The sequence below is a fragment of the Sparassis crispa genome (assembly GCF_003851025.1).
Source record: "Sparassis crispa DNA, contig_000003F, whole genome shotgun sequence".
In the NCBI taxonomy this organism is placed as follows: Eukaryota; Fungi; Basidiomycota; class Agaricomycetes; order Polyporales; family Sparassidaceae; genus Sparassis; species Sparassis crispa.
Window position 1 is genome coordinate 1,458,080 of NW_020939750.1, and position 24,733 is coordinate 1,482,812.

Here is a 24,733-nt window from a genome sequence, read left to right on the forward strand (position 1 = left end):
CACCGTAGGTGGTCAAAAGACGTACGACGTGTGTGACGCCGAGAACAGGTGACTCGTCGACGAACCGAAAATTCACAAGGGCTGACTCAACGCGGTTGCTACTATAGTAAAGGTCTCTGAAGTGCCACATCTTTGTTGGTCTCGTCGTCCACGACGATGAGCTCCAAGATTGCTCTGCGTTGCTCGAGGAGTGTGCTCAACACTGGGCGATCTACTAACGGGCGCTTGTGGCGAGGTGAAGGGTCATCAACTGCTTGGTTCGAGGAATGCTAATATTATAACTCAAACTATGTGGCAGTCTCGTGCTCACTTCGTCACTATCATGCAACGGCATGTGTTTGGAATGCACAGCGACCCCGAGTTACCACAGAGGGCGTTAATGCTGCGAAGCAGGAAACAACCGGTCTGTCTCCACTCAGTTATCGGTGATTGTATGGCCGCGTTACCTAACTCCCTCATATTCCAGTAGGTATACCGTACTCGGAACTGACCGTTGGAGTACCACTCGAGGTTTACCCAAATGAACACCGGGTAGCCCTTACGCCGCAGAATGCAGCCCTCCTTCTTAAGAAGGGATTCTCTCAAGTTTTGGTGGAGAAGTCAGCTGGTTCGAGGGCGCAATTTTTGGATGAGCAATACAGGGCTGCAGGAGCGACGATTGTGGACAGGGAACATGTTCTTAAAACATCGGATATATTACTGAAGGTCAGACCACCAGTGCTCGGTCAAGAAGCTGAACAGGTCAAGGAAGGCGGCACCGTCATCTCATTCTTATACCCTGGGCAGAATAAGCCCATCGTCGATGCATTGGCTGCCCGGAAAGCTAATGCGTTCGCTATGGAAATGATACCCCGGATATCTCGTGCTCAAGTTTTCGATGCTCTCAGGTATACAATATCTTGCTGTCACTGTCAAGATACTCACTATGTATGTTCAACAGTTCTATGGCTAATATAGCGGGTTACAAGGCGGTGTTGGAGGCAGCCAATCACTTTGGACGATTCCTGACAGGTCAAGTCACCGCGGCTGGGTGCGTGTTCCTTCGCATAGTCATGATTTGGTACTGATATCCGTCAATTGGAAAGCAAGGTGATGGACACATTGCTTTGTACCATATCTCTTATCTTTTTAACATTTCCATCTTAGATCCCACCTTGTAAGGTACTCGTAATCGGCGCTGGAGTGGCCGGGTTGAGTGCTATTGCAACGGTAAGGTTCGATCTGTGTAACTGATCGCCTTTTTGACCCCATTCAAGGCCAGACGTATGGGTGCTATTGTGCGAGGCTTTGACACCCGAGCTGCAGCGCGGGAACAGGTACAGTCTCTTGGTGCTGAGTTCCTGGAAGTGGCCATTAAAGAATCAGGAGAGGGCGGAGGAGGATATGCCAGAGAGATGTCAAAGGAATTCATCGACGCTGAGATGGCACTCTTCCTGGAACAATGCAAAGACGTAGACATCGTCGTCACTACTGTGGGCATATATTCATTGATCTACATACCAGTATATCTTATCCACCCTCCACCTCCAGGCACTCATTCCTGGTATACCTGCTCCGAAACTGATCACTCAAGAGGTAAGGTCGGTGAAAATCTTCATTTTATGATGCTTATATCTGTATTGTAGATGGTTTCTGCTATGAAGCAAGGTTCTGTGGTAGTAGATCTGGCTGCCGAGACCGGAGGCAACTGCGCACTGACCAAACCAGGAGAACTGTACGTGCATAATGGTGTCACAATTATTGGTGAATACACACTAGTTCCGGATCTCGTCCACTCTCTCAATGCACTACACTTACAGGTTACACGGATCTGCCTTCACGTCTGCCTACTCAGTCGTCTACGCTGTACTCGAACAATATCACGAAATTCCTTCTTTCAATAGGTGATAGCGGCAGGTTCGCTGTTAACCTGGAGGATGAAGTGGTTCGTGGTGCACTTGTCGTACATAATGGCCAGTTGTTACCACCAGCCCCTCGACCTGCTCCTCCGCCGGTTGTGGCACCGCCAACACCGACGAAAGCGGAAGTAGAGGAAGCTAAGGCTATTACCCCTTGGCAGAAGGCAACTCGAGAAGTTGCGACTATCACGACCGGAATGGGAACAGTTGTTGCATTGGGTAAAATTGCGGGGCCGGTGTTCATGAGCAATTTCTTCACATTTGGTCTGGCTGGACTGATTGGATACCGAGTCGTTTGGGGTGTTGCGCCAGCATTGCACTCTCCTCTGATGTCTGTCACCAATGCAATCTCTGGTCTGTCTCTGCATCACAACAGCCGCATATCCTTCCTGATATTCGTATGGTGCAGGTATGGTCGGTATAGGTGGTCTTTTCGTCATGGGAGGTGGCTATCTGCCAGGAACTATTCCTCAAGCTCTGGGTGCCCTGTCGGTTCTTCTCGCTAGTATCAATGTCTCTGGCGGCTTCGTAATTACCAAGCGCATGTTGGACATGTTCAAGCGTGAGATTTTGTTTTACGTTTGTTCACCTCGCCGCGACCTTATGAGGTTTCCTAGGTGCAACTGATCCTCCGGAATATGCGTGGCTGTATGGCATTCCAGCTGTTGTGTTTACTGGAGGTTTCTTGGCTGCTGCAAGTACCGGTATGTCAGGCCTTGTGCAAGCCGGTTATCTCACGAGCAGTCTTCTGTGTATCGGTACGTTTCCCTCTTGTTCGAGGATGCTTGCTGTTCATGATCAATTTCTCTACCTTCGTAGGCTCCATCTCTGGACTTGCTTCACAGACCACCGCTCGTCAAGGCAATATTCTCGGCATTCTGGGCGTCAGCTCGGGTATCTTAGCTTCATTGGCGGCTGTTGGCTTTTCTCCGGAAGTTCTGGCTCAATTCGCTGCCGTATCCGCCATTGGTGGGACCATTGGGACTATCATCGGTAGACGGATCACTGCCATCGAATTGCCGCAGATGGTGGCTGCGCTCCATTCGGTGGTTGGTCTTGCCGCAGTGCTTACGAGTATTGGAAGTGTTCTCGCGAACGTTGATCATGCCTCTACTTTACATCTAGTCACCGCCTACCTTGGGGTCCTCATCGGTTTGTGGCAGTCCTTTCAACTGAATGAATCGTGATAAATAATCGATCACTAGGTGGTATCACGTTCACTGGCTCCATTGTTGCTTTCCTGAAATTGGCGGGCCGTGTCAGCTCTCGACCATTTGTTCTTCCTGGAAGGAATCTGGTCAATGGTTCACTCCTTGGAGCTAATATTGCGTCTATGGCTGCATTCGTATCCATGGCTCCCCACGCACCTGTTGTTGCAGCTGGCTTCCTCGGTGTAAATACTGTCTTGAGTTTCATCAAAGGCTTTACGACCACTGCCGCTATCGGTGGTGCAGACATGCGTGCGTCTGGTTCTCCGTGCATGCGAATGTGATTGCTGAAGGTATCTGTGCAGCGGTTGTTATCACTGTCTTGAACGCATATTCTGGCTTCGCTCTTGTCGCGGAAGGTACGCACCTCATCCATCCAACCTGATAACAAATCGATATTGTCTTATAGGATTCATGCTTGATAACCCACTTTTGACGACCATTGGTTCTCTCATCGGCGTTAGCGGTTCAATTCTGTCATACATCATGGTGTGGATTCCGCGTAGTCGTCCGAGACCGTGGCTCACGGAGTTCTCGGCTACCAGTGCGTTGCGATGAATAGGACATTAACAAATGTCTTGTTCGGCGGCATCTCCTCGCTAGCGCAGTCAGACTACAAGATTGAAGGATCAATAACAAAGACCACCGTAGATGAAACTGTCGAAAGTTTAGCGAACGCTGACAGTGTTATCCTAGTGCGTCCCTTTACTCCGTTTCGTGCGCTTGGCTGGATGATGCCAATCGTATGCCTGTTGCAGGTCGTGGGCTATGGAATGGCCGTCGCAAAGGCACAATATGCGATCTCCGACATCGTGTCGTACTTGCGCTCTAAAGATATCAAGGTTCGATTCGCCATCCATCCAGTTGCTGGACGGTATGCTTTTCCGTCGATTCTTGCGTGAAGCGTAACTCATGTTTTTATTTAGGATGCCCGGCCAATGCAACGTCCTTCTTGCCGAAGCTTCTGTGCCCTATGATAGTGAGTAACAGACATCACGTTGACATGGAAAATAGTCTCACCCATTCGTACAGTCGTCTTGGAGATGGACGAGATTAATGACGATTTTCCGGACACTGACGTGACGCTCGTCATTGGCGCGAACGACACGGTCAACCCCATTGCGCTCCAGCCGGGCTCGGCAATTGCGGGCATGCCTGTACTGCACGCGTGGAAGAGCAAGCAGGTCATAGTCATGAAGAGAGGCATGTCCAGTGGATACGGTCAGTGGCGTTTTGCCTATCGTCTATTCGCGACCGGCGCCGATTCCTATGCCCTACAGCGGATGTTCCGAACCCGATGTTCTACATGCCCGGCACGAAAATGCTGTTTGGCGATGCCAAGGATACCTGTGAAGGTGAGTCTCGTACCCTCATAGTGCGATGCAGAACATTACTGACATATTGCGCTGCATCCAGCTATCAAGAAGGGATTGCAGGCCAGGACTTAGGAGCAGGTGGATAGTTGGCTCGTATATATGCGCATAGATCTAGAACTTGCGAAGCAGTACATTTTGGTTACCCCGGCCTACCCTAAGTACGGATGGCGGTGGGATTACACGAACAGGTTCGTGATATCAGCGAAAGCGGCGTCGTCTCTTGTTTATTGGATCAGAAATTGTGGGATCGACCCTCGCGGGTTCCGTCGCACATCATTCCAATTGAATTGTTCCATGACGAAAGGTCCAGCGTTGAACTGTGAGGTCGAACTCCATCCACCACTTATGGCGCCACACACGCGTACGCATACGTACTATGCTACTCGAAGCAAAGACCGAAGGAAAATTACAACCAGGGTAGCAACCAAAGCCCTGGCGGCTCTACCCAGACAAGTAAAACGAATCTGTAAAATGTACACCACACACGGCGTATGAAGTCCAAAGCAGACGTACGTGTAATGGGCGGGAGGAGTGAACGAAAGATGGTATAATAATGATACAGTCCGGGGTCCGTGCCGCACTGGAGTTAAGATGCTGCTTTGTGGTCTGTGCTTCCTAGATCTTTCTGTCTGAATCGTCTACGGGTCCGTTCCTAGTTCTCCACCTTGCTTCCCGGGCTGAGGTAAATTAAGCGACGCTATCCAGGAAAATACCCCGGTCTGTCATGGCGCCTGCGCCGATTCGACGAGCGTAGATGAGGACACGGAGCCACCCATTGCACTAGCGGGGCGCGACGTGGGATAGGTCGATAGTGCGCTTGATGGACGGGAGAGCGACGTCGGATACGACGCGGAGGTGGAAAGGGAGCCCTGTGCGTGCTGCACGAACGTGTGGCCGCTGGTCGGGTACACGTACGCTGCGCCGACGTTCTCTTGGGCGGTAAAGACCAGCGAAGTCGAGGACGAGAGCGCGGGAATCGCGTTGGGATGGGGCGCAACGAACTGGGCAAGCTGGGATGCAGCAACACGAATCGCGCGCAGCGGCTGGACGCGGCCCGCATGCTCCGGGCGCTTCTTTTCCTGTGAGAGAATGGGTTCGTCGCGCTCGACGGGCGAACCGGGAAAAGACATCGTCCCCGAGGAATAGGAGGTGAGCGAGGATAGCGAGGACATAGACGCGCGCCGGGAAAGGGCGCCCCCTGACAGCTCGACTGCGGAGGAGGCGCGGAAACTCGGCATAGCCTTCCACCACCATGCTTTGCATTCCTTGAAGGGGCTACAGTCTGTAACGTTTTCCGGCTGATTGTACATCCAGGTCGCGACAAGGACGACAGTCGAGCCGAGTATGAACGTGATGGTCATCTGGAAGTTGAAGAGTGCGACGGACGCAAGGAAGGAAATGACGATGCTCAGACTCGTCGCGAACCCCTTCAGAATGTTGTCCGCATACTTGATTACGAGGGCGGTGAGCAATCCGCCGAGAACCTGGACCAAGACAGTTGCCCATGCCCACACACCGAAGTTCTCAAACAGCCGCATGCTGAAAACCCCAGACCCCGGCGTGGCCGATGCGGTTTGCGAGAACACGATGGGAAGTAGCGCGGGGAGAAGGGAGAACAACGACAGCTGGACGTTGCGGACCCAAAGGTCGGCCTGCGAGTTCTTCAGAACCATCTCGAAGTAGACACCCGCGAGCCCCGACGTGAAACACGCTGCCACGACCGCCATGAAGCCCTTGAATTGGTTCATGTCATGCGCCGCCACAACAGACGACGATGATGTTCCGCTCTGAATCTGAACGATACCCACACCAATGGCGAGGAAGAACAGGGCAAGCCATTTGGTCGGGTTAAGTTTCTTGCGAAGCAGGAGGACTGAAAACGCCGCGGTGGTGAGGATCTTCATCTGGTAGCTGACCTGGAAAGTCGCCGCCTCGAGGTTGGACACCGCGACGAACTGCAGATTATTTTGAATGACATATAGGATAGCGGGGACGGACAGTTTCCAGCAGTCCGATCGGAACACCTCTTTACCGAGGCGTCTGAAGCGGTAGAGAAACACGCGTGGGTTCCATGACGACGTGCCAGGGACGTTGGACGAGCAGCTTTCTATGCGGGAAAACGCGATGGCAAGGGAGATGAAGCCCTTGAGCAGCTCAGTGACGAGGACGGCGGCGCCGGCAGAATACGTGTGGGACGGTGCCGCGGAGACGCGAGAGTAGTGCATTATGAGTGTCAACGATGCGTTTTGGACTGCCAGAGTCACAAGCCTACAAAAACCGGCGGAAGAGTCAGCAATCGAACCAGGAAGGGTACGTGCAGCGACGAACACGCGCGACGAGGTGGTCGCATGCACTTGTCGAGCAACAGAACGCGAAAATGAAGACTCACGAAACGTATTTGAGGGGCATACCGCATATTGAGGGCACTATGTTCTGAGCGTCCTGGGCCAGGCCGAGCTCCTCAGTGTCATAGGCGTCTGCCTCTTTGAGGTTGAGGTTGAGATGCAACGCGTGCTGAGCACCGTCGAAGGGTTGGTGCTGGGCCATGTCCAACCTTCTGTGGTCTGTGAATAATTAAGGTGGGGAAGACGGGTATCAGACGGAGAGAGGAGAAGGTCTAAAGAACGGGAGAGGCTCCGCAGTTGTTGCAGGACGACGGACAGAAGCAGTGTTGGGCCTCAGACGCTGGCTCAAAACATTTCCCGTGCGAACCATTCCGACTGACCGACCAAATGTGGGAGGTTCCTCGCCAATTTCCCGTTTCCGACTCCACATAACTCACATCTTTCTGCTCTTCGCGGTAACCATATTTCTCCTCTTCGCGACAACCGTATCACCTCTGCTATCCGACGCCCCACCCATTGCTCAAGTACCGGCGTCCGCTGGCAGCTTCAGCGCTCTCACAAGCTCCAATTCGGGCAGACGAGTCTTGATGATGATCAGCCAGGCTACGCCGTGCAGGCGTCTTCGACCAATATTCAGATGTAATACAGATGCTATACTATAGTGCAGGCGCAATGCCAAGACGTGGGATGCCCACGGCGACTCCAACTCAATCACACACAACCCCGGTCCGCATATGTGCCGCGCGCAGGTAACGGAAGAACCCACCCTCGTTTCTGCCATCTCCCCGACCACGAAGCAAGCAGACACCTGCTGCGCAACGTCACTTCGCGCCTTCTTTTCTACCGTATCCTCGAGCACAAAATTAGCAACATGAGCTCGCGAGAACTTCTTCCCGAAATAAGCCCGAGGTGGAAGCAAAGCGGACGATTGGCTCCCCGTTACTCATGCTATTACTTACATCTCCCACACTACAGCTCGCCTTCTATCTCTAGCACAACAGGGCAGTGGTCAGACGCCCCGTAGATGTCGCTCCTGATCTCGCACAGCCTGACGCGATCTACCATGCGCTCGCTCAGCACAACTGCACAGCAGCACATCGATGACGCCAACGCGAGGCCGCGCCGCAGTGGTCACCAGATAGGAGCGTGAAGTGATCAGCCGCAGCAACTGGCTGAACCAGAACACGACTTACACATGTCAATCCTCCATCCAATGCCTTTGGCCCTGCAATTGAAACGGTACGAGAAGTATGTGTAATGTCGATCCTCGGGATGGAATCGCCTCCAGACGTCGACAAATTTGCCTTCGTCCGAGTCTGTGCCTGGGTCCAGGATGTGCGCAAATGCTGTCGTTTCAGCTTCGGTATATCCGGCAGTCTTGTTCCAATTCCTCTTTGCATTTGCAAGGTCTGCAGGACGCATATGAGTTGAGCGGCTGGTGAGCCGTACTGGGAAGTAATATGTACCCATCTCTGCAGGAGCGACGTTCAGATCGCCAGTCCAAATCACTGGTTTCTTCTTGTCGAGATCGTGGATATATGCCTCAAAATGTACATTCCACTCTTTTTTCGCGTCCAGAGTCTGCAAAGTTGGTGTTAGAAGCCCGGCACCGGCAGCATACGACGAGTACCTTCAGATCTGCCCCGGCATTCACAACATATGTCCCGATAACATAGCAATGCTCGAACTCGAGCGTGACTATCCTCCCCTTGACGAGGCTTGGGTCCGGGTGCCCAGGCAGCGTGGTAGACATAGACAATGGCTTGTGCTTGGAAAGAATAGCCGTACCAGCTGCGTGCGAATACCTGCGTTACGCTGTCTCTGTCGGCACTTATGATCTGCATAGCTTACAGTATGATTTCTTGTCAGCTATCGACCAGTGACGATATGGGAAACGATTCGTGAGCGCAGGGTCCACTGGATCGTTGTTGACCTGTTATCCGTGGTGAGACCTCCTCCAGCACGGCACTTAATACAACGAACTGACCTTCGTCTCCGTCAGGACGAGGATATCCGGGTCTTCCGCTTCGACATAATACTTGAAACCCTGGGAGCACACGCCGTTCAGACCGGCTCACACGGTACGCAAGAAGTCGTTTCACGAGCACGCACCTTCTTCGTGGCGGCGGCCAGCCCACATATGTTCCACGTCGCGATCCTGAGCGTGCCGGGCACGCGCGGTGCGAACTGGATGTGCACGGGCAGCACCTTGTTCGTCGGCTGCGCGCTGGCAGACGTCACATCCTCCGGTGACGCCTTTGCCTTTGCCTTTACCTTTACCTTCTTGGACGCGCGCGGCTGCGACGACTCACTCCCGTCTGCGGGTTCTGACGGAGAGTGTTTGCGTTTAGAGGAGGACCCGCGTTCTGGGGCCATCGTCGTGAGTGGTTTAAAGGCGGATACGACGAAGGATGAGCGAAGATGGGCGAAGAGAGATGAGTGGGCGGCGAGTGGTCTGACGAGAATATTGAGTCGTTGGGTGACCGCGCAGAGCAACCGCATTCCCGCGCCACCGACGCGTTCTGCCGCGGCACTCGCGCGCTCTACGCGACAGTATGATAAGTGCGATGACTGGCCAGTAACCTACGAACAACTGGCCATTCGGCAGCTGCAAGGGAAGAGGGGATAAATCCAGTTGTAAAACATCTTTACAGAGGTGAGATAGCGATATAGTTCTTAGTAGCGTTGGCGGATACAACTCAAAAGTGCCAACGACTCGAGCGCAATCTTACATCAATACTCTCCAAACTGCACATGTCCCGTTTCCGACGCGTGTGCACGCGCCTCCTTCTCTCCTTTCAACCCTTTCTGACAGATCTACAGACGGAAAAGGCGCGACACGTCACAGTCGACACCACAAGCACTCGGGGCAGCACCCACCTGACATCGAAGGTCAAACGTCGCCGTGTTTGTATATGCCCTCTTTGCCCTCAGCTTGTCTGCGAGCTTCTTCGCAGCGAGTAGCACAGGGTCGTTATCGCCCGCATCACCCACAGGCATGATCGTCTGGTGAAAGTCATCCGGTACGTCGAGCATGGGCGCGATGCTGACTGCATCGTAGTGGATGCCGGAATAGATTAGGATGCACCTATTGCGCGAGTCGTGGTTTGATGGAGGGGTGAAATGGTCGATACGCCCGGTTTCAACGTCCACGGAGGAGATCTCAGTCGAATAGTGTGATGCAAGGATTGTCAATTCGATCGCCCCGCCCCAGGATGTCGGCTTGAGAATGGTGGAAATATACTCTTCCCGTGGGCGACTAAGGCGGTCGATGTCATCAACGTGTATATGCGCAGCAGCAGACTGAGCTTCTCGAATGGCAGACCTACCCAAGGATAGCTTCATTCCACGTTTCAAGATCCTTCCGAATGGCATCGGCTACAACTGAGGGGCGCATATATCCGCTTCAGCGAAATTCCGCATTTAACAGGGTACACCTACTTTGTCGAACGAGCGGCGCCTTGTCGATGCTCTGCTCAAAGACCAGGGCAACCGAGGAGAAGAGACATGAATTGTCGTCAGGCACAATCTACGACACCAAGAATGAGTGGCTGTGGACACCTTATCTAACCAGAGGGAACGCACACGGTGTACCAAATAACCACCTTCCACCGGGACAGTATCAGGCATACTTGAATCCGTCTGGCTAACTGGAATCTCCCGCACCTGCGAGGCCGTCAGGCCAGTCATCGCCTCGGGGACGCGTGCTGGTGCTGACGCCTGCGAAGGGGCACGAGTGGGCGCCGCCTTCTCCGTGACAATGAGCTGCTCGCCTGGCTTGAGCCCGAGGCTCTCCAGCGGGAGCTCCGGGACGAGGGTGAGGGGATGTGGAGGGTACCCTGCCCTGACTGCGAGCGAGAGACAGAGCACTAGGCATCATCGCGGGCACCGGACGACGCTGCGCGACTTACGATCCTGGCGAGATGGCGGAATCTCGGTCGCGGAGAAGATGGCTTGCTGGAGGCCAAGGACGTTGGAGGCGTCCAGGTCGACTTGGATGGTGGTTACACCCTTTGGATGGCGAAGACGTACGGGAGCCATGTCGCTTGTCGGGGAGAAAAGGCTCTACACTGCGAGTGCGGACGCGTCATATTGCACGTGATCCCTAAACCCTTAGGGGGAAAAAACCACAACACCCAGGATTCCCGCGTGGTCCCCCACCGTGGTACTAACTAGGCGGCACTTCGGTTAACTGCGCAGATCAGACGGGATGCGGTGCTTTCGAAGTCCTATGGCCGTGGATACCATCTTTTGCCAGAGAACATATTTAAAGAGCACTGACAGATGAAGAATTGAACGCAGTTCCAAGTCAACGATAAGCCGGTCTCGTAAATATTCAACTTAGTTAGTTCCAGAGTGCAGGTGCTACTCGACATCTGCCGGTCCCTCCTCCTCGGTTTCCTCCTCCAGTTCCTCATCTTCAACATCCTGAAGCCCGTCCGCCTCGCCTACCTCAGCATCACGCTCAGGATATACCACCTTAACAGTCACAAGCCCCGCCATGGAGTACAGGTACACCACGCTCGCAGCCACGCTGAGTCCGATAAAAGCCCACCGCAAGTTCCGAAACCGACGTACCTCCTCGTCAGTTTTCGCCGAGGTTTTCGGTTTCGGCGCTGAATGTCTGGGCCAGGGAATCAGAGAGCTGAATGAGATGTCCATGCTAGGCTGAACCGCTTGAGGAAGCGACTGTGCCTCAGGGAGCGCGATGGACAGGACCGTGTTAGCGTGAACGACGAGACTAGGGTAGGAGTCTCGAAGGACTGTTTGCAAGAGAGGATTCGCGAAAGGGAGCTTAGTTAGAATGTGAGTGTGTGCAGCAAACGCTACGTCAAGTGAGGTAGGCCTATGCGAATTGGTGAATCAGCGATCTCCAAGGCAGTCACCTTCTGAACACACCTGTCATGAAGGTGGAACAGAGGGCGGTCTGCCAGAAGTTTCGCATAGATTCCAAAGAACGCGCGTGCTTTTTCAATCACCTGGAACATCGTCAATTGTTGCCCTCAGTGCGTATCGTATTGTCCCTGACCTTCTCGCGCTCAAAAGTCCGTTTGAGCTTCTCTTGCGTGGAGGCCCTTCTGCTCCTCTTGATTTTACGGAACGAGAAGTGATCATCGTCTTCATCTTCGTATTCAATGCCTGGGACGTCCCAGAGCCCGGCGAACTCTAATCTCGGTTTGTGAGAGTTCCTAAGCCGCGCAGGAACGTAGTATCGCTGCGGCAAGGGCAATATAGACACTAAAGCCGGACGCGTGGTTTTCCACCAGTTGGCATTGAGCGAATACATCATGTGCGCCTATGGGGCACAAATTTTTGTCGGTGCATTTGGCCTTTTGGACGAATCCGCATTGCTCACCACTAGATCACCATACTCAGACTGTACGTGAGCGAGCCGTGCAGTATTTTGTGCCTTCTCCAACGAGTCCAGGGACTCATCGAGGTCGCGTGCACCCTCGAGATGGTTCACATATTTAATGATAGCCGGGAGTGTCGAAGCATTGTGCATGCCGTGCGTCAGGAACGGCAGCTGCCCTATGGATCCAAAGGTAGAAAACATGGCATCACACGGCAGGATGTTACACGGAAGATTTAGACGTCAATGAAGTTCGTAGGGCATAACACCAACCTACCACTGGGCGAGAGGTCGGGGTTCGTGCAATACTGCAAGGCGAAGAGTCCGGGTATCGCGAGTTGGAGATAAAGAAGGGCCGCCACGCATGATGGGTCAAATGAAAGTGCAGAATCCTGACTCGGCCATATGTGCAGCACGACCTGCGACGCGGTGTGGGACATGGTGCAGCAGCGAGCGCCTATGGCGCTTACTCCTCTGGACAGATCGGTAGCACGTGATAAGTGCAGTCTTCAAGTTGTCCTTCAGCTCCTCCACGTACTCCTCGAGTTCATTCCAACATGGACGAAGACCTTATTGTTGTGGACGACGTCGAAGAACAAGTCGCTGGACCTTCCGGTACCAATGGCGCGACCCCCTCTGACATTCAGCCCGTGCACCAGACCCGCAGCGGCCGCACCGTGCGCACCTCCTCCCGACTGAGCACTCCGCCCGTATACACCGCGTTTGACAACGCAGAGGGTCGGACGACACGCTCCGCGGCTGCGAGGTCGCGCCCTCAACCGAAGCTGAAGCTGAAGCTGAGCGAGAAGGCCGCAGCGCAGGCTCCTGGTATGTCGTTCCTGGGCCCATATGATAGGGAGCTGGATTCGGACGACGAGGATCTGGTGTTCGAGGAGCAGTTCGTTTTACGGGTGCCCCCGGGCGAAGATTGCGAGAGGCTGAAGAAGGCAATTGCTAATCGGGATGTGGGCAATGATGTCTGGTTCAAGTTTAAAGGTGAGCGGGCCATGACGGTGAGGTCTCGTCATTCAGAGTAAAGGCATAACATTTCTTATGTTATATAGACTCTCGACGTGCTGTGTTCCATATTGGCACCAACACGTACTCGGCCAAACTAGTTGACCTTCCATGCATCGTCGAGGCGCAGAAGACACTGGACAACAAACAGATGTTCAAAGTGGCAGATATATGTCAGGTTGTGAATTACCCGTGCTGGAACCATGCGGATACTAACGGAAGTGATCTTGCAGATGCTCGTAGTGCAGGATCGTATTGAGAATGAAGACGCTCTCACAAACCAGAAGAGCTTCAACATAGACGAGTTCATATGGCCCCATGGCATCACTCCTCCTCTGCACCATGTCCGGAAACGCAGATTCCGTAAGAGGGTCAATCGAAGAGTACGTGCGTTCGAACCTAGGATAAGCTGTGCTGCCGGGTCTTGATACGTGCGAATTGTGCAGACAATTGAAACCGTCGAACAAGAGGTAGAGCGATTGCTGGAAGAAGACGCGCTCGCAGGAGAAGTCAAATATGGTCAGTCAACTCTCAATTCATTTGAGCCCATGCTTATGCCCAAGCAGAGGTACTCGAGAACGTCAACCCCGACCTATCCGACTCCGAGTTTATCGAACGAGAGGAACCAGTAGACATGGCCACGCCATTCCTGGGCTCCGACGCCGAAGCGCCTACGCCCGGTCCTGGCGAGGGTGAAGGCGAGGACGAGGGTGAGGAAGGCCAGGAAGGAGAAGAGGGTGAAGGGGATATCGATGAGGAGTTGGCGGCAGAGCTGGATCTCGCATTAGGTGACGAGGAGGCAGAAGGGGATGACGAAGAGGAAGAGGAGGATGAAGAAGATGAGAGCGAAGAGGAGGATGAGGACGACGATGACGAGACGGTGCAGGCCAGAAAACTCCTCAATGAGGAGATCAGAGATTTGGAGGCGGCGGTGGCAAAAAAGGGAAGTGAAATTGCCAGCTCGTCGAACCCGTTGATTAGGGTGGGTAACGTCCCGTCGCTCCGTGGTTCATTCCGCTGACAATCATTATGCAGAGACGATTCGAGGACGCTCTGAAGAAACTTCAAGCAGATCTGGACATGAAGTTAGCTCAGAGGGATGAAATAAAGGAGAAGACGCGTATGCGGAAGGAGGGGATTGTCTTCGAGGATGCCGACACCGAAGGTGGCCATGAAGACGGCGATGTTGCAGACGATCATGACGACTTGTTCGGAGACGAGCCAGGTGTGGGTATGGACATCGATTGAAAGCTTCTGTATCATAGACCCGCCATTGTGTATCAATTAGCTCTACACTGTTCTGATTCTAGACAAGAGGCAAGCACATGCTGCCTGAAGCATCAATGGGGCATATACTACGCAAACGAAGGGTGCAAACCACCCGCCCAACACCTGCCAATTCCAAACTGCCTGACGTAGTTCGGCTGGGCTGAATAATATCCACCCGAGGTAGTAATGCACAATGAGAATTGCGAACCGAGTGAAGAAAGCATGCTCTGAGGCAGCAAGGAACAATGGCAGGCCTAACAAGACAGCCAGAAGTGCAGCGAGGGAGAAGTTCAAAACGGCGATGATCGAGATGACTGCGGAGGCTAGGCAGAGGTTGAGGGACTTTAGGAGGACAGGAAGTGGAGCGTCTGGCGGTGGCGGTTTTGAGGATATCATGATCGTCATGGCAAGAACATGCATCGTTCTGAAGAGCAGTTCTAAAGTAGACTGGGAGAGTTTGTTTGTTATCTGACATTGATCATGCTGTAACGACATACCAGTTTGTCGTCCTTGTAGTCTACAAACCAAGGGCTGCTGATGGCAAAGAAAAGCACGACTCCTGCTGCATGAGTGGATATCATGAGGCTCAGTGCCTCCAACACCGGCCTGTGTCGTCGTGTCCATTTTCCGCTCCCAGATGAAGCCGCTGTCTCCTTGTTATGTTCGTCACCGGGATCGGGATGTTCCACTGTCCAGATCCAGCCTGCATTGACCCACTCTCTTAGCCCTGCGAACATCATCGCCGTACTGATCAAGATGACGCTGGGAAGGTAGCTTCCTATCTTGAGAAAGGTCGTTGGACTCAAAAGAAGATAGAAGAAGAAGGACGCATGGAGGCGTTCTAGCAAATTATTGGTCGTCCTAAGCGTGGACTCCACGATACTAGGACGCCATCACGTCAATCCTGTGATCTCTGGACAATTAGGAGACCACGACGAACCGGCCAATAGCATGGAATCCATGGGGTCCCGACGCGGGCACAGCAAAGAGAGTAATTGCGTCAATGCGGAATCTATGATATCAGAGTAAGTCGCAATAGTAACAACATCCCACCGATAACAAATTCAGCGCACCGATGCATCAATCCATGAACACCGCTGGCCCTGCCACGAGCTTGGTAGCCTACATGTCGGAAAAAATTTCTAGCGCGATATATGTAGTCATTGACTACTTCATCGTGCTTGATAATGTTCGGTACCCAGACGGGAATGCCGTTGAGCTCGTCCATGGTAGTGGGGGACTCCCGAGGATCGAGATGGTCGTACACAAGCATGGGGACACCTCCCGTATGACGTGAAATTACATGAAATGAGTTGATCAGGTCTTGGTTTGGAAGACGGCCATTGAGACCCTCTAGAAGAAACGTCAGGGCTGCGACGGCACAACAACAAGATAGGCGAACCAAAGAAGACACCAAGGTGAGAGAACGAGTGACCAGGGTAATCGATATTTAAAGCCGTCCAAATGACACCCGACATCAATCTCAGGCGTTCAGCTTGCAAGTCTAACGCGCAGATAAGCTGGTGTAATCACAGAACCAAATTGTTGAAACTAACACTAACTTGACTGCGATGCACCATGGTATGCGGTGATCCAGGCCTGCATTCCTTCCAGATAGCCATCGCTCACTACGAAAACTAGGTCCTTTGCCCATAATGAGTATCCTGTAGTCATTGAGATTTAGTAGCCATTCGTCTGGACAACATAGGTTTGCCGACCTTTAAGAAAATTAGCCAGGGAAAGGACTGTCGATACGCCTCGCAAATTCAGGGTGCCATCGCCTTCTCCTGTCCTGCTCAGCCACGAGGCACTGATTACCATGGCTTCTGTTCCAGAGGCGCGAGGGGATGAAAGCACAGCGTAGGCGTTTGTTCCGTTTCTCGACTGGAAATAAAAAAATCAATATGAAGATGCAGATGGAAATTAGGAAGGTGTACAACCCCCGAGCCAGTCGTGAAGGAATAACGCTGGGTAGATGCGGATATACCCATTTTTTCAAATTCAATGGCAATGAAAGATGCAATTCTTAGAGAGGACCATAAGATGTGGAAATAATCTGGCTGCTACAGAGATGGCAACCTTACACCTCACTCGTGGCATTCTTCACATGCAATGCTTCTAATTCTTTCAAGTATTGATCCGCGCGGTGGACGTCACCCCAGTTCCAATATGTATGAACCTATGGGGGCAGATACATTCATAAATTTATACCACAGCCAACGCCTATGCTCACTTGTCCTGGCTGCAGCGCATTCTCGTCAATATACGTCCTTTGACCGAGTCCCGGCCAAGGAATGACAAAAAACCAGAGATGTCCAAGCACGAGTAGTGTCACTCTGGTGCATGCCAGAAGTAAGTTTGAGATTACGCGCAGCTTGCTAGATATACTCACGTCAAAGACGATAGGTTTTTCCACAAGAATGCAATCATCCCTCGCCGCCTCAGGATCCGGCTGACATTGCGGTCGCCTTTGGGAGAGATCCACTCTTTGAGTTTCACAATCGCGTTTGGCGGCATGATGCTACAGCTGAAGTGTGACTTGCATGGCTAGCTAACAAGGTCACGTCGTTGAAGAAACCTAGGTGACCGCGTGCCGGACGCGTGTATAAGTACACGCACGTGACGGACGCATGAAAGTGAATTGCGCTATCCGTGGACGACGTCACAAATAAGTCCGTAGCGCCGCGCAGAGCCCGCTAGCTTATTGGGAGAAGGTTGTTTGCGATATGATGATTCGACATTAGACACCACAAATTGCAGGTTACACAGATTTCAATATACAGATTTCAATTCTTGCTGCACACAAAGTGCAATGGTGTCGGTCTCAATGCCATGTGCTTTGGCTGTTCTCACCAGCAGGTCCTCGTTGGCATCAGTTGTGAACAGGAAGGATGAGGAATGTATAGGAAACATGATACTCAATGTATATGCAATATTCGGACTCAATGACGGGAGACGATGACCGGTAGATTCGCAACCTTGCACAAAGACAGGTTGCGATGACAAAGGCGAACCACCCGCGACGTGCGGGTCAGAAAACGAAGAACTGCCTACACCGTAGGCGCACGTACAATGAGTAGAACCACTATCCGCCATACGGATAGGACACAGAGTACTACCGTTCCGAGTGGGAACAGCCACAGACGGAGATCCAACTTCAACGAGATGACTGCCATCGGCAGTGTCGGCGTACGGAGAGAAAGAGGTGCTCGCACCTTCTAAAACAGCAAAGATTTCATCAGTAACGTAGACAAGTAATAAAAATGCGAGAAATACCATTGAAAGGGTACCGGGGGAAGTAGCTGCAGCCGCACGTAGAGGTAGAGGTAGAGGGCGTGCTTGCATCTGTCACAAGATCATCAGGACTACTGGACATGGGTGAAGAGCATGACGCGCACCGTCGGCGGAGCGCACAGCCATCCATGTGTACCCTTGTGGCGCGTTGAATGTGTCGAACGGGTCTGGATCCGCGAGTACACCGCCAGAAATGATCGGGCATAATATATCCATCCAGTCGTGCCCAAGAACGATGTCGGGATCCGCAATATATCCAACATGTAACGGGTGGTGGGAGGTGTAGTATCCCGTCGTCGACGGTATGACAACTGGGCCGGACACGGTACAGTGCGCAACCCCTGAGATCAGAGAGACGGTAGGCGGTAGACCATGCGCCAAGGCGAAACGAGTAGACAGAGTTGACTCCGAGCAGGACACATCCAACAGAACTGAAGCGGGTATTTCTGCGTATGAGCCGCGTAGCGATTGAGATGCACCTTTTCAGTCGATGGTGGATTACGTGTGCTGTTGCGCCGTGACCTGTTGTGACATCAAACACGTGACTTTGCAAAAATGGCGGGGAGCACCGTGACGGACAGGTCGATCACCTCTAAGAACCCACTAGCAGAGCTAGCGGGAATCTATCTACTCATGGTACCGTTGTAGTTGTAACGTCGGCAGAAGTGGACCATGGTCCGGAACGTAGATGCTGGGCAATCCTCAATGGAATCATCAATTGAAGTAGCACGTTGACACATAACATAACAGAAACTACGAATCAGAACAATATACTGCAGAAACAATGCAAAAGGCCCCCAATTCGTCTATTAAAATCTTCGCCGCCCAGGTGAGCGCGAGCGCTCTCTTTCCCTGCGGCGATCACTGCATCACAACATATTAGCATCGGCGAATATCATTCACAGCAGATGGGAGTGGAAACGCACTCGTATCGCGACGGATGTCTCTCGTATCCACGGTCACGTTCGCGATCCCGGAAATCATCTCGGGATCGGAAGTCACGGTCACCACGGGGAGGGACACCAGGTCCTGGCGAAGCACCAGCTCCAGCGGAGGGTGTCGACGACGGAGGTCCCATCTTGCGCTTTTCTCGCTCCTCTTTGAACTTAATTAACATGTTGCGCAATTCGTGATAACCCAAGTGCATCTGTGTATCCCGGTCAGTAACGCCACCGACAAGGCTGTTCGAGGTTCACCTTTCCACCAAAATGATCCGCGAGGCGACGATCTGAGTCCAACACGGACAAATATGCACCGCAGACATCACATACACGTAACTTCTGGTGTCCCGAAGCACCTGAAGTATCGGTCAACTGTTGGAGTTCACGCTAGAGGTAACCTGTTAGCCATGGCCATTCAAACAAGTAGCGGTGAAAACACACCTCTTTGTCCGCCTTTTCACTCTTCAGAGCCTCGATAGCAGCCAGCTCCCTCATGGACTCATCCACCTTGCCCTGTTCGCCCAAAGTTTCGATCTTCTCGGTTCCTCCTTGAATAGCCAGCTCAATTTCAGCAATTTCTCTCATCTGTCATCCGGTCAGTCTGGGAGTACCGCCCAAAGCAAGAACTACGAGCCAGATTCGTTGTCTTTGCATTCTCTTCGGGCGTCTTCTCCAACCTCCTGTGCGCCGCTCGAATCCTCCTGTCACACTCATCCACGAATGCGAAAATGTTGGACTCGTATTCCATCTGGAACCGCGCAAATATAGGATCACTGGGGTTGGCTTCACGAGCTTGATTGAACTCTGTCTTCAGTCGCTCTGTGTGCGACTTCGGGCAAGCGCCGAGGTCCATTTTCTGCCACAATGAGAACATGTCAGCAACTAGGGAGTCTGGTGATGTCACCACGCACGGTGTTTGTGAACAGAGTGTGAGGGCATGTCCCACAGAGGAAGTTTCGGCAAACTTTCTCATCCGACCAGGTCAAGTTGGCGTTTGCGACACCCATAGCCTCCGGACCCATCATTTGCTGAAATACAACTATCAGCAGACATTGTATACGTGACAGGACCGGAGCTCACCTCGAGGAGCTTCCTCTGCATTTCAGCTAGTCGACCCATTGTGCCTGAATGACCCTGAATTCCTCAGCTCTAACCGAAGTGCACTGTGGTCGTTGAACGTGACAGAGAGTCCTTGTTGACCGTTATTTACCTCGCCACCGGGGTGCCTCCTCGGACTCCTCGGATTGGGAGTCCGTGTCGGAGATGATTGACGCTTTTCAACGAAATTTACCTGAATGTTTTCTATGATGCATTAAAGAAAACGCAATCGTAAAAATTAGTGGGCATGTGCTATTCCGACTGGTTAACGACTTTGATGGTTGTGGACGACGTCTCGCTAATGGGAAGGGGTGAGCGTTGCTGTACCGTTCGGCGTTCGGGACTGATTCTCAGGTACCGTGACCTCAGCCCCGCCATGTCCTCACCTCGAAGCTCGCAAGGTGACAAGACAACGTGCGATTGTGCGTCTTCCCCCGTATGAAGGGCCCAATGCCTGTTCCTGGAGATGCTTCATCCACAATAAGTACCTCTTGGTAGTACGAGGCTAGAGCCCTTGCGCAATATTTCGATACTCGTCTGCGACAGTTCGATTTCCTCCCGCTCCTCTCTAGGAAACCTTTTCGTGCGCATAGTTGGTCATGTCGTACTAGACTGCATTTTGCGACGCAGTTTCGGACTGTGGACCTTGAGCGATGCACCAGCATCACCAACTGTGCGAGTGCATCCGTCTTCGGCACCACGGACCTAGTCCAAGTGTTTGGAGCGTGGACAGTAGTAGATTTTTTGCCGGCGCAAACCAATCTACTATCGGGACATGGGAGATATGACAGTCGTATAGATGTCATGCAGCCGAGGATATTGCATTAGATGCACCGGTACGACGTGGGCGCCGGAATACATAGCATATGAGCATGGAGCCTCTGTGAGTGCTGTTTAACATGTTCGGCGTCATCCTTCTTCTATCGGCGTGTAACCCACACCTCCTTCAAGGTTCCATATTGGCTCAGCAAGCAATATGGTACTTCTTAGACAGGACCGACCTGCCTGTTACCACTTTTCACCCGATGCTGAAGTCACGGGCCGAGTCAACAAGATGGTTCGAGGATGTCCCACTCCGCCACTTGACTACTACTATCCTCATAATATTCCGACCTACAATCGTAAGGGTGCAGACCATTTTGTACACCTTGATCTTCGCCATAATAGAGAACTCTACCACCCTCCGTTCATTGTCTTCTTGCGACTTCCACTGCCTTTTCTCTGCTGCGGGAGTGCTATGAGAGTGGGTGTAGGTTCTCCGCAGCATGTAGCACCATTCCCCGCGCTTTGCTGCTGGCGCAATGGTCAGTTCCGCGCTGGAGTTTGTGAATGGGACCATTCTAGAGCACGAGACGAAGAATCTCGTTCTGTCCTCGGCCGCTCGTCGAATATCACCGCGTGAAAATTGCTTACTTCATTTGGGAGAAGAACAAGTTCGCGATCTCTGGGTACGTCGAAGCGGTAAGCGATTTCGTACGTGCTCTCGCTGCCTCACCATAAATCTCTTGCTAACATTTGCCCCTGCGACACTGAACTCTTCCTGAACTATGTCAAGTAAGGCTATGTGCTGGGCCCACTTGAAATGCTATCGAGAAGACGGTTACTGCTGTGGACAGATTAAGTGTGTTCTTGGGAGGTGATGAAAAGCGACTACATCGATATCATGAACTGAAAATGGGGTCACCCGCTTGGAGCGTCTGAACTTGATGGACGCAGTACCGGCATTCTTACAGCGGCACTCATCGGAGTTCCGCTCAATTGGATTGTCAAGATGACATTGAAAGTACTATCGTTACCCCAGTAATGCAATCACGATTGCATCTCTGTCACCGTTCCTTCCCATTTTCCTTCAAAACTTATCGGATCAAATATAAAACATATAAACTACCTTCTGTGTGACTCCCAATTTTTTTTCTGATGTTGTGCGACCCCGAGACCGAACACAGTGAAGAGACTCGTTTGCACGCAAGAGCGCCAAATCTGTCACAGATCGTCACGCTTGCCGACCTGCCGTACCTTTGTTCCCCCTACAGTCGGAGTTTAAAATGGCGCACTTCACTGTCACGCCTGAATCACTCCTGACTTGCAATTCACAGACTTTGCACCTTTCCCTCCGAGTTGGACCCCCCAGTTGCACGGCCAAGGTATTTGGGGTCATACACATCTACTGCTCATTTTTTGCTGATTTGTGGTGCAGCGGAATGCGTCAAAAGGACGAAATTGCACAACTAGACCAGATTGCAATACCCAGGTAACGATAGTAGGTCTTCCAGTCTGTGTCGCGCCACGACAGCCTGCTTAATTTCCGATTCGACTCCGATGGGTTGTAATCATTGCAGGTCGCCCACGTGTTAAGTTCCACTCGGCTGTGGTTCACAGCTGTCATGTTTGAACCACAATCATCATGCCTTGCGTTCTGGACGTGCACCTGTACCTCAGACAATTTTTCGTGCGCTTTTTACAGGCGAGTTACTGTATCTTCTGTGAGATGTTTCTTTAACGAGAACAAGATCTGTAATGCAGCTTCCGTCATGGAACGGGACCACAAACTATGGTCGGTTTCTCCGAAGTCGAACATCGTGAGAACACGAGCCCGGATCATGCACTTCTAGTCGGATAATGAGTACTTGAGTGCTTGAATTTTATGAAACGACTATGTTGATATTCAATTATGGTTGCAGTGGTAAGGGAAACAGTTTTCTTCTATCTACCTTGCGGCTTTGTGACAGCGAAGCGCCTTCACCTCAGCGAGCTTACTCGTAGACACCAATCCAATTCTCTGAACGAATCATTCTTGTAACCAAACGATCGGTAACGCGCATTTGCTGAGTTCTCGATTTACTAGAGTTGATTGATACACGGCGCTCGTTCTTGAAGTGGCTCATGTCGCCGGATACCCTGAAACGGCGTCTGAGAAAGTACGAGTATTACGAGTATGCCTCGCTTTCGCGCTCTCTAGATGTAGTTGTTCATCTATTATTGACAGGTGTCATGAAAACCAGAATGATACGAGAGTTCTGCCACATGGGTCCGGACGATATAATTGCAGTGGTGGAGCTCCGTAAAGACTAACCTGTATCTCGACACGCGCGGTCCATCTAACCCTCCCTTGTCCCTCAACGCTCAGTTCTCTCTAACCAACTGCAGCATGTCTGTCCAAGGGAATGAGCACCTTCCGTATGTACCCGCATTCCTATGCCAGTGCACTGATTCAACTCTACTATGCTTTTTCCAGCTCGTCCACCAGTTGCCACCTTGGCCCGAACGCTGTGCACGGCACTTCATCTAACGAGGTGAATACGCCAATCTTGGTGCTTCTCCGATCTATGACTTATGCCCCACAGGCCTCTTTATTGGCTGTGAGTCAGCAAGTAATACGGGACTTTCTGGACAGAATGAATGTCACAATTCCTCCGTATTTACCCGATCTCGAAGTTATGTCTCGTGTCTACAAGGTCCTTCAAACTTGGGACTTTGGAGATGCAATTCGTCCCCACGTCATTACTGCCCTCACGATTACTATCACAGCTTACAACCACCTTACGGACATCGAGGCGAAGGTGCAGATCGCATTGTTCACCGCAATCACTACTGCCTTGGACGTTCCTGTCATAATGAACTCGGTCTCTTGGCGCGATTTGCACACCTTATTTCTACCCTGTTCAGCTGAGAATAGGTCAGGTTTGGTCAGGGAACTTCGGGGCATTCTCGTCAAAATGTGGGACCACTATCCCCCGTGCTCTGCAAGTGCGATTTTCAGTTCAGTGCTCAAGTTTATCAGTGCGACCATTTTCGAGAATGAGACAAAGGCAATCGCCTTGTCCTCAGACGGAGCTCCATTTATCGAGTATCGTAGAGCGAAGGGCGGGTTGCCCGAAGCCTATGCCTACTTCATCTGGGAGAAGGCCAAATTCCCTGATATCAAGGTCTATGTCCAAGCTATACCGTACGTTGTCTTGTATCTTTCAAGCTGTCACCAACCAACTCTCACGCCTGATGCGTATTCCTATAGCCACGCCATGCGTTACATAAACTACGTCAAGTGAGCCCATGTGCTTGCTGTACCACTCGATTACACAGCTTACGAACTTCGTTGTAGTGACATCCTTTCCTTTTACAAGGAAGAGCTTGAAGGCGAGACCGGTAATTACATCGGAGATCGTGGTCTAGTCGAGGGTAAATCTGCCCTTGAGGTCCTGAGAGAAGTAATTGATGAGACGGTTGGTGCGGCGGAGCGCGTGCGACGCATTCTTGGAGAGGGGGAAGCAAGGGACGCTTGGGAGAATTTCGTCCGCGGTTACACCAGCTTTCACATCAGCAGCCCGCGCTATCGTCTGCAAGAGGTGGTTGGAAGCCGATACCTCATCGATTAGCTACAGAGCATAGGATGCTATTTGCTATTACGACTTGCTTTATCCATATACCTTTGACGTACGATGAGGCGCTTCATCCTAACCAGCGCTATATGAAGTTAATACCTGCTTTCTGCGCTGCTGAAGCCCGAAATCAAGTCGCCAACTGCCAGACCTAACTTCAACGGCTGCCTTTTACGTATAAAGCGATAAAGCGAACCAACGGCAGTGACAGTTCGGGAAATTCCACCTGACAGTGCCTGATGGCACCGACCTGACAACGACATCTGGAAGTTGCAAGAAGTCTACGTAGGACTATGTAGCTCGGCTAGGAACTACGAGTCCGGTTGCCAAGTCCCCTGTATATGCAGCTCTGTAGAACTGGTCTCCCTACTGTAGGTCAGCGTAGACTGGTAGCGATGTTGGACAATAGGCTCATAGGGCCGCGTAGCCACCTGTAGATCCGTCGAAAATCTATCTTTAGGATCACAAATGATACGTCGGCAGCTGCAACTTATTTCGGTCCGATGTCAGCCGGTCGACAACTCGTGCCCGCACACATCGCAGATTCGAAACATACGA

General features: G+C 52.0%; 10 protein-coding genes and 1 non-coding gene across 11 annotated transcripts; 3 read left to right on the forward strand and 8 right to left on the reverse strand.

Moving 5' to 3' along the window:
* Window positions 1-156: 156 nt before the first annotated feature.
* On the forward strand, window positions 157-4,554 carry SCP_0405660 (PNTB-domain-containing protein; the record flags this gene model as incomplete). The annotated part of the gene is made up of 22 exons (XM_027757298.1): window positions 157-235; window positions 299-403; window positions 467-887; window positions 941-1,030; window positions 1,086-1,089; window positions 1,147-1,209; window positions 1,257-1,472; window positions 1,531-1,575; window positions 1,626-1,743; window positions 1,800-2,252; window positions 2,308-2,460; window positions 2,516-2,656; window positions 2,718-3,050; window positions 3,104-3,358; window positions 3,412-3,465; window positions 3,516-3,595; window positions 3,652-3,801; window positions 3,865-3,980; window positions 4,033-4,085; window positions 4,139-4,327; window positions 4,387-4,461; window positions 4,523-4,554. The coding sequence occupies 22 exons, from the start codon at window positions 157-159 to the stop codon at window positions 4,552-4,554; spliced, it is 3,225 nt and encodes a 1,074-aa protein (XP_027613099.1).
* A 650-nt stretch (window positions 4,555-5,204) lies between these two features.
* On the reverse strand, window positions 5,205-7,029 carry SCP_0405670 (UDP-galactose transporter; the record flags this gene model as incomplete). Its single annotated transcript, XM_027757299.1, has 2 exons — window positions 5,205-6,750; window positions 6,872-7,029. 2 exons carry the CDS (start codon window positions 7,027-7,029, stop codon window positions 5,205-5,207), a joined length of 1,704 nt encoding a protein of 567 aa, XP_027613100.1.
* A 767-nt stretch (window positions 7,030-7,796) lies between these two features.
* Window positions 7,797-9,203, reverse strand: SCP_0405680 (hypothetical protein; the record flags this gene model as incomplete). The annotated part of the gene is made up of 7 exons (XM_027757300.1): window positions 7,797-7,909; window positions 8,021-8,236; window positions 8,294-8,408; window positions 8,458-8,618; window positions 8,679-8,760; window positions 8,815-8,874; window positions 8,940-9,203. The coding sequence occupies 7 exons, from the start codon at window positions 9,201-9,203 to the stop codon at window positions 7,797-7,799; spliced, it is 1,011 nt and encodes a 336-aa protein (XP_027613101.1).
* Window positions 9,204-9,560: 357 nt separating this feature from the next.
* Window positions 9,561-10,868, reverse strand: SCP_0405690 (Putative ubiquitin thioesterase; the record flags this gene model as incomplete). Its single annotated transcript, XM_027757301.1, has 6 exons — window positions 9,561-9,644; window positions 9,708-10,086; window positions 10,157-10,211; window positions 10,269-10,356; window positions 10,413-10,675; window positions 10,739-10,868. 6 exons carry the CDS (start codon window positions 10,866-10,868, stop codon window positions 9,561-9,563), a joined length of 999 nt encoding a protein of 332 aa, XP_027613102.1.
* Window positions 10,869-10,955: 87 nt separating this feature from the next.
* SCP_r0405700 lies at window positions 10,956-11,066 on the reverse strand (the record flags this gene model as incomplete). Its single annotated transcript, XR_003546568.1, has 1 exon — window positions 10,956-11,066. It is a non-coding gene; the product is annotated as a 5S ribosomal RNA (ribosomal RNA).
* A 126-nt stretch (window positions 11,067-11,192) lies between these two features.
* On the reverse strand, window positions 11,193-12,620 carry SCP_0405710 (hypothetical protein; the record flags this gene model as incomplete). Its single annotated transcript, XM_027757302.1, has 5 exons — window positions 11,193-11,673; window positions 11,727-11,806; window positions 11,857-12,123; window positions 12,184-12,359; window positions 12,458-12,620. The coding sequence occupies 5 exons, from the start codon at window positions 12,618-12,620 to the stop codon at window positions 11,193-11,195; spliced, it is 1,167 nt and encodes a 388-aa protein (XP_027613103.1).
* A 117-nt stretch (window positions 12,621-12,737) lies between these two features.
* On the forward strand, window positions 12,738-14,445 carry SCP_0405720 (Transcription initiation factor TFIID subunit 7; the record flags this gene model as incomplete). Its single annotated transcript, XM_027757303.1, has 6 exons — window positions 12,738-13,176; window positions 13,245-13,375; window positions 13,431-13,580; window positions 13,644-13,716; window positions 13,764-14,179; window positions 14,233-14,445. The coding sequence occupies 6 exons, from the start codon at window positions 12,738-12,740 to the stop codon at window positions 14,443-14,445; spliced, it is 1,422 nt and encodes a 473-aa protein (XP_027613104.1).
* Window positions 14,446-14,487: 42 nt separating this feature from the next.
* On the reverse strand, window positions 14,488-16,983 carry SCP_0405730 (GPI transamidase component gaa1; the record flags this gene model as incomplete). Its single annotated transcript, XM_027757304.1, has 11 exons — window positions 14,488-14,913; window positions 14,964-15,348; window positions 15,407-15,478; window positions 15,540-15,819; window positions 15,869-15,970; window positions 16,029-16,130; window positions 16,185-16,350; window positions 16,407-16,491; window positions 16,551-16,645; window positions 16,700-16,802; window positions 16,859-16,983. 11 exons carry the CDS (start codon window positions 16,981-16,983, stop codon window positions 14,488-14,490), a joined length of 1,941 nt encoding a protein of 646 aa, XP_027613105.1.
* Window positions 16,984-17,238: 255 nt separating this feature from the next.
* Window positions 17,239-19,820, reverse strand: SCP_0405740 (putative U1 snRNP protein; the record flags this gene model as incomplete). The annotated part of the gene is made up of 10 exons (XM_027757305.1): window positions 17,239-17,684; window positions 17,743-17,811; window positions 17,865-18,191; window positions 18,263-18,282; window positions 18,687-18,907; window positions 18,957-19,088; window positions 19,143-19,286; window positions 19,336-19,557; window positions 19,613-19,729; window positions 19,782-19,820. 10 exons carry the CDS (start codon window positions 19,818-19,820, stop codon window positions 17,239-17,241), a joined length of 1,737 nt encoding a protein of 578 aa, XP_027613106.1.
* A 997-nt stretch (window positions 19,821-20,817) lies between these two features.
* Window positions 20,818-21,138, reverse strand: SCP_0405750 (hypothetical protein; the record flags this gene model as incomplete). Its single annotated transcript, XM_027757306.1, has 1 exon — window positions 20,818-21,138. One exon carries the CDS (start codon window positions 21,136-21,138, stop codon window positions 20,818-20,820), a length of 321 nt encoding a protein of 106 aa, XP_027613107.1.
* Window positions 21,139-22,947: 1,809 nt separating this feature from the next.
* Window positions 22,948-24,172, forward strand: SCP_0405760 (predicted protein; the record flags this gene model as incomplete). The annotated part of the gene is made up of 5 exons (XM_027757307.1): window positions 22,948-22,976; window positions 23,035-23,092; window positions 23,144-23,745; window positions 23,812-23,841; window positions 23,899-24,172. 5 exons carry the CDS (start codon window positions 22,948-22,950, stop codon window positions 24,170-24,172), a joined length of 993 nt encoding a protein of 330 aa, XP_027613108.1.
* Window positions 24,173-24,733: the final 561 nt, after the last annotated feature.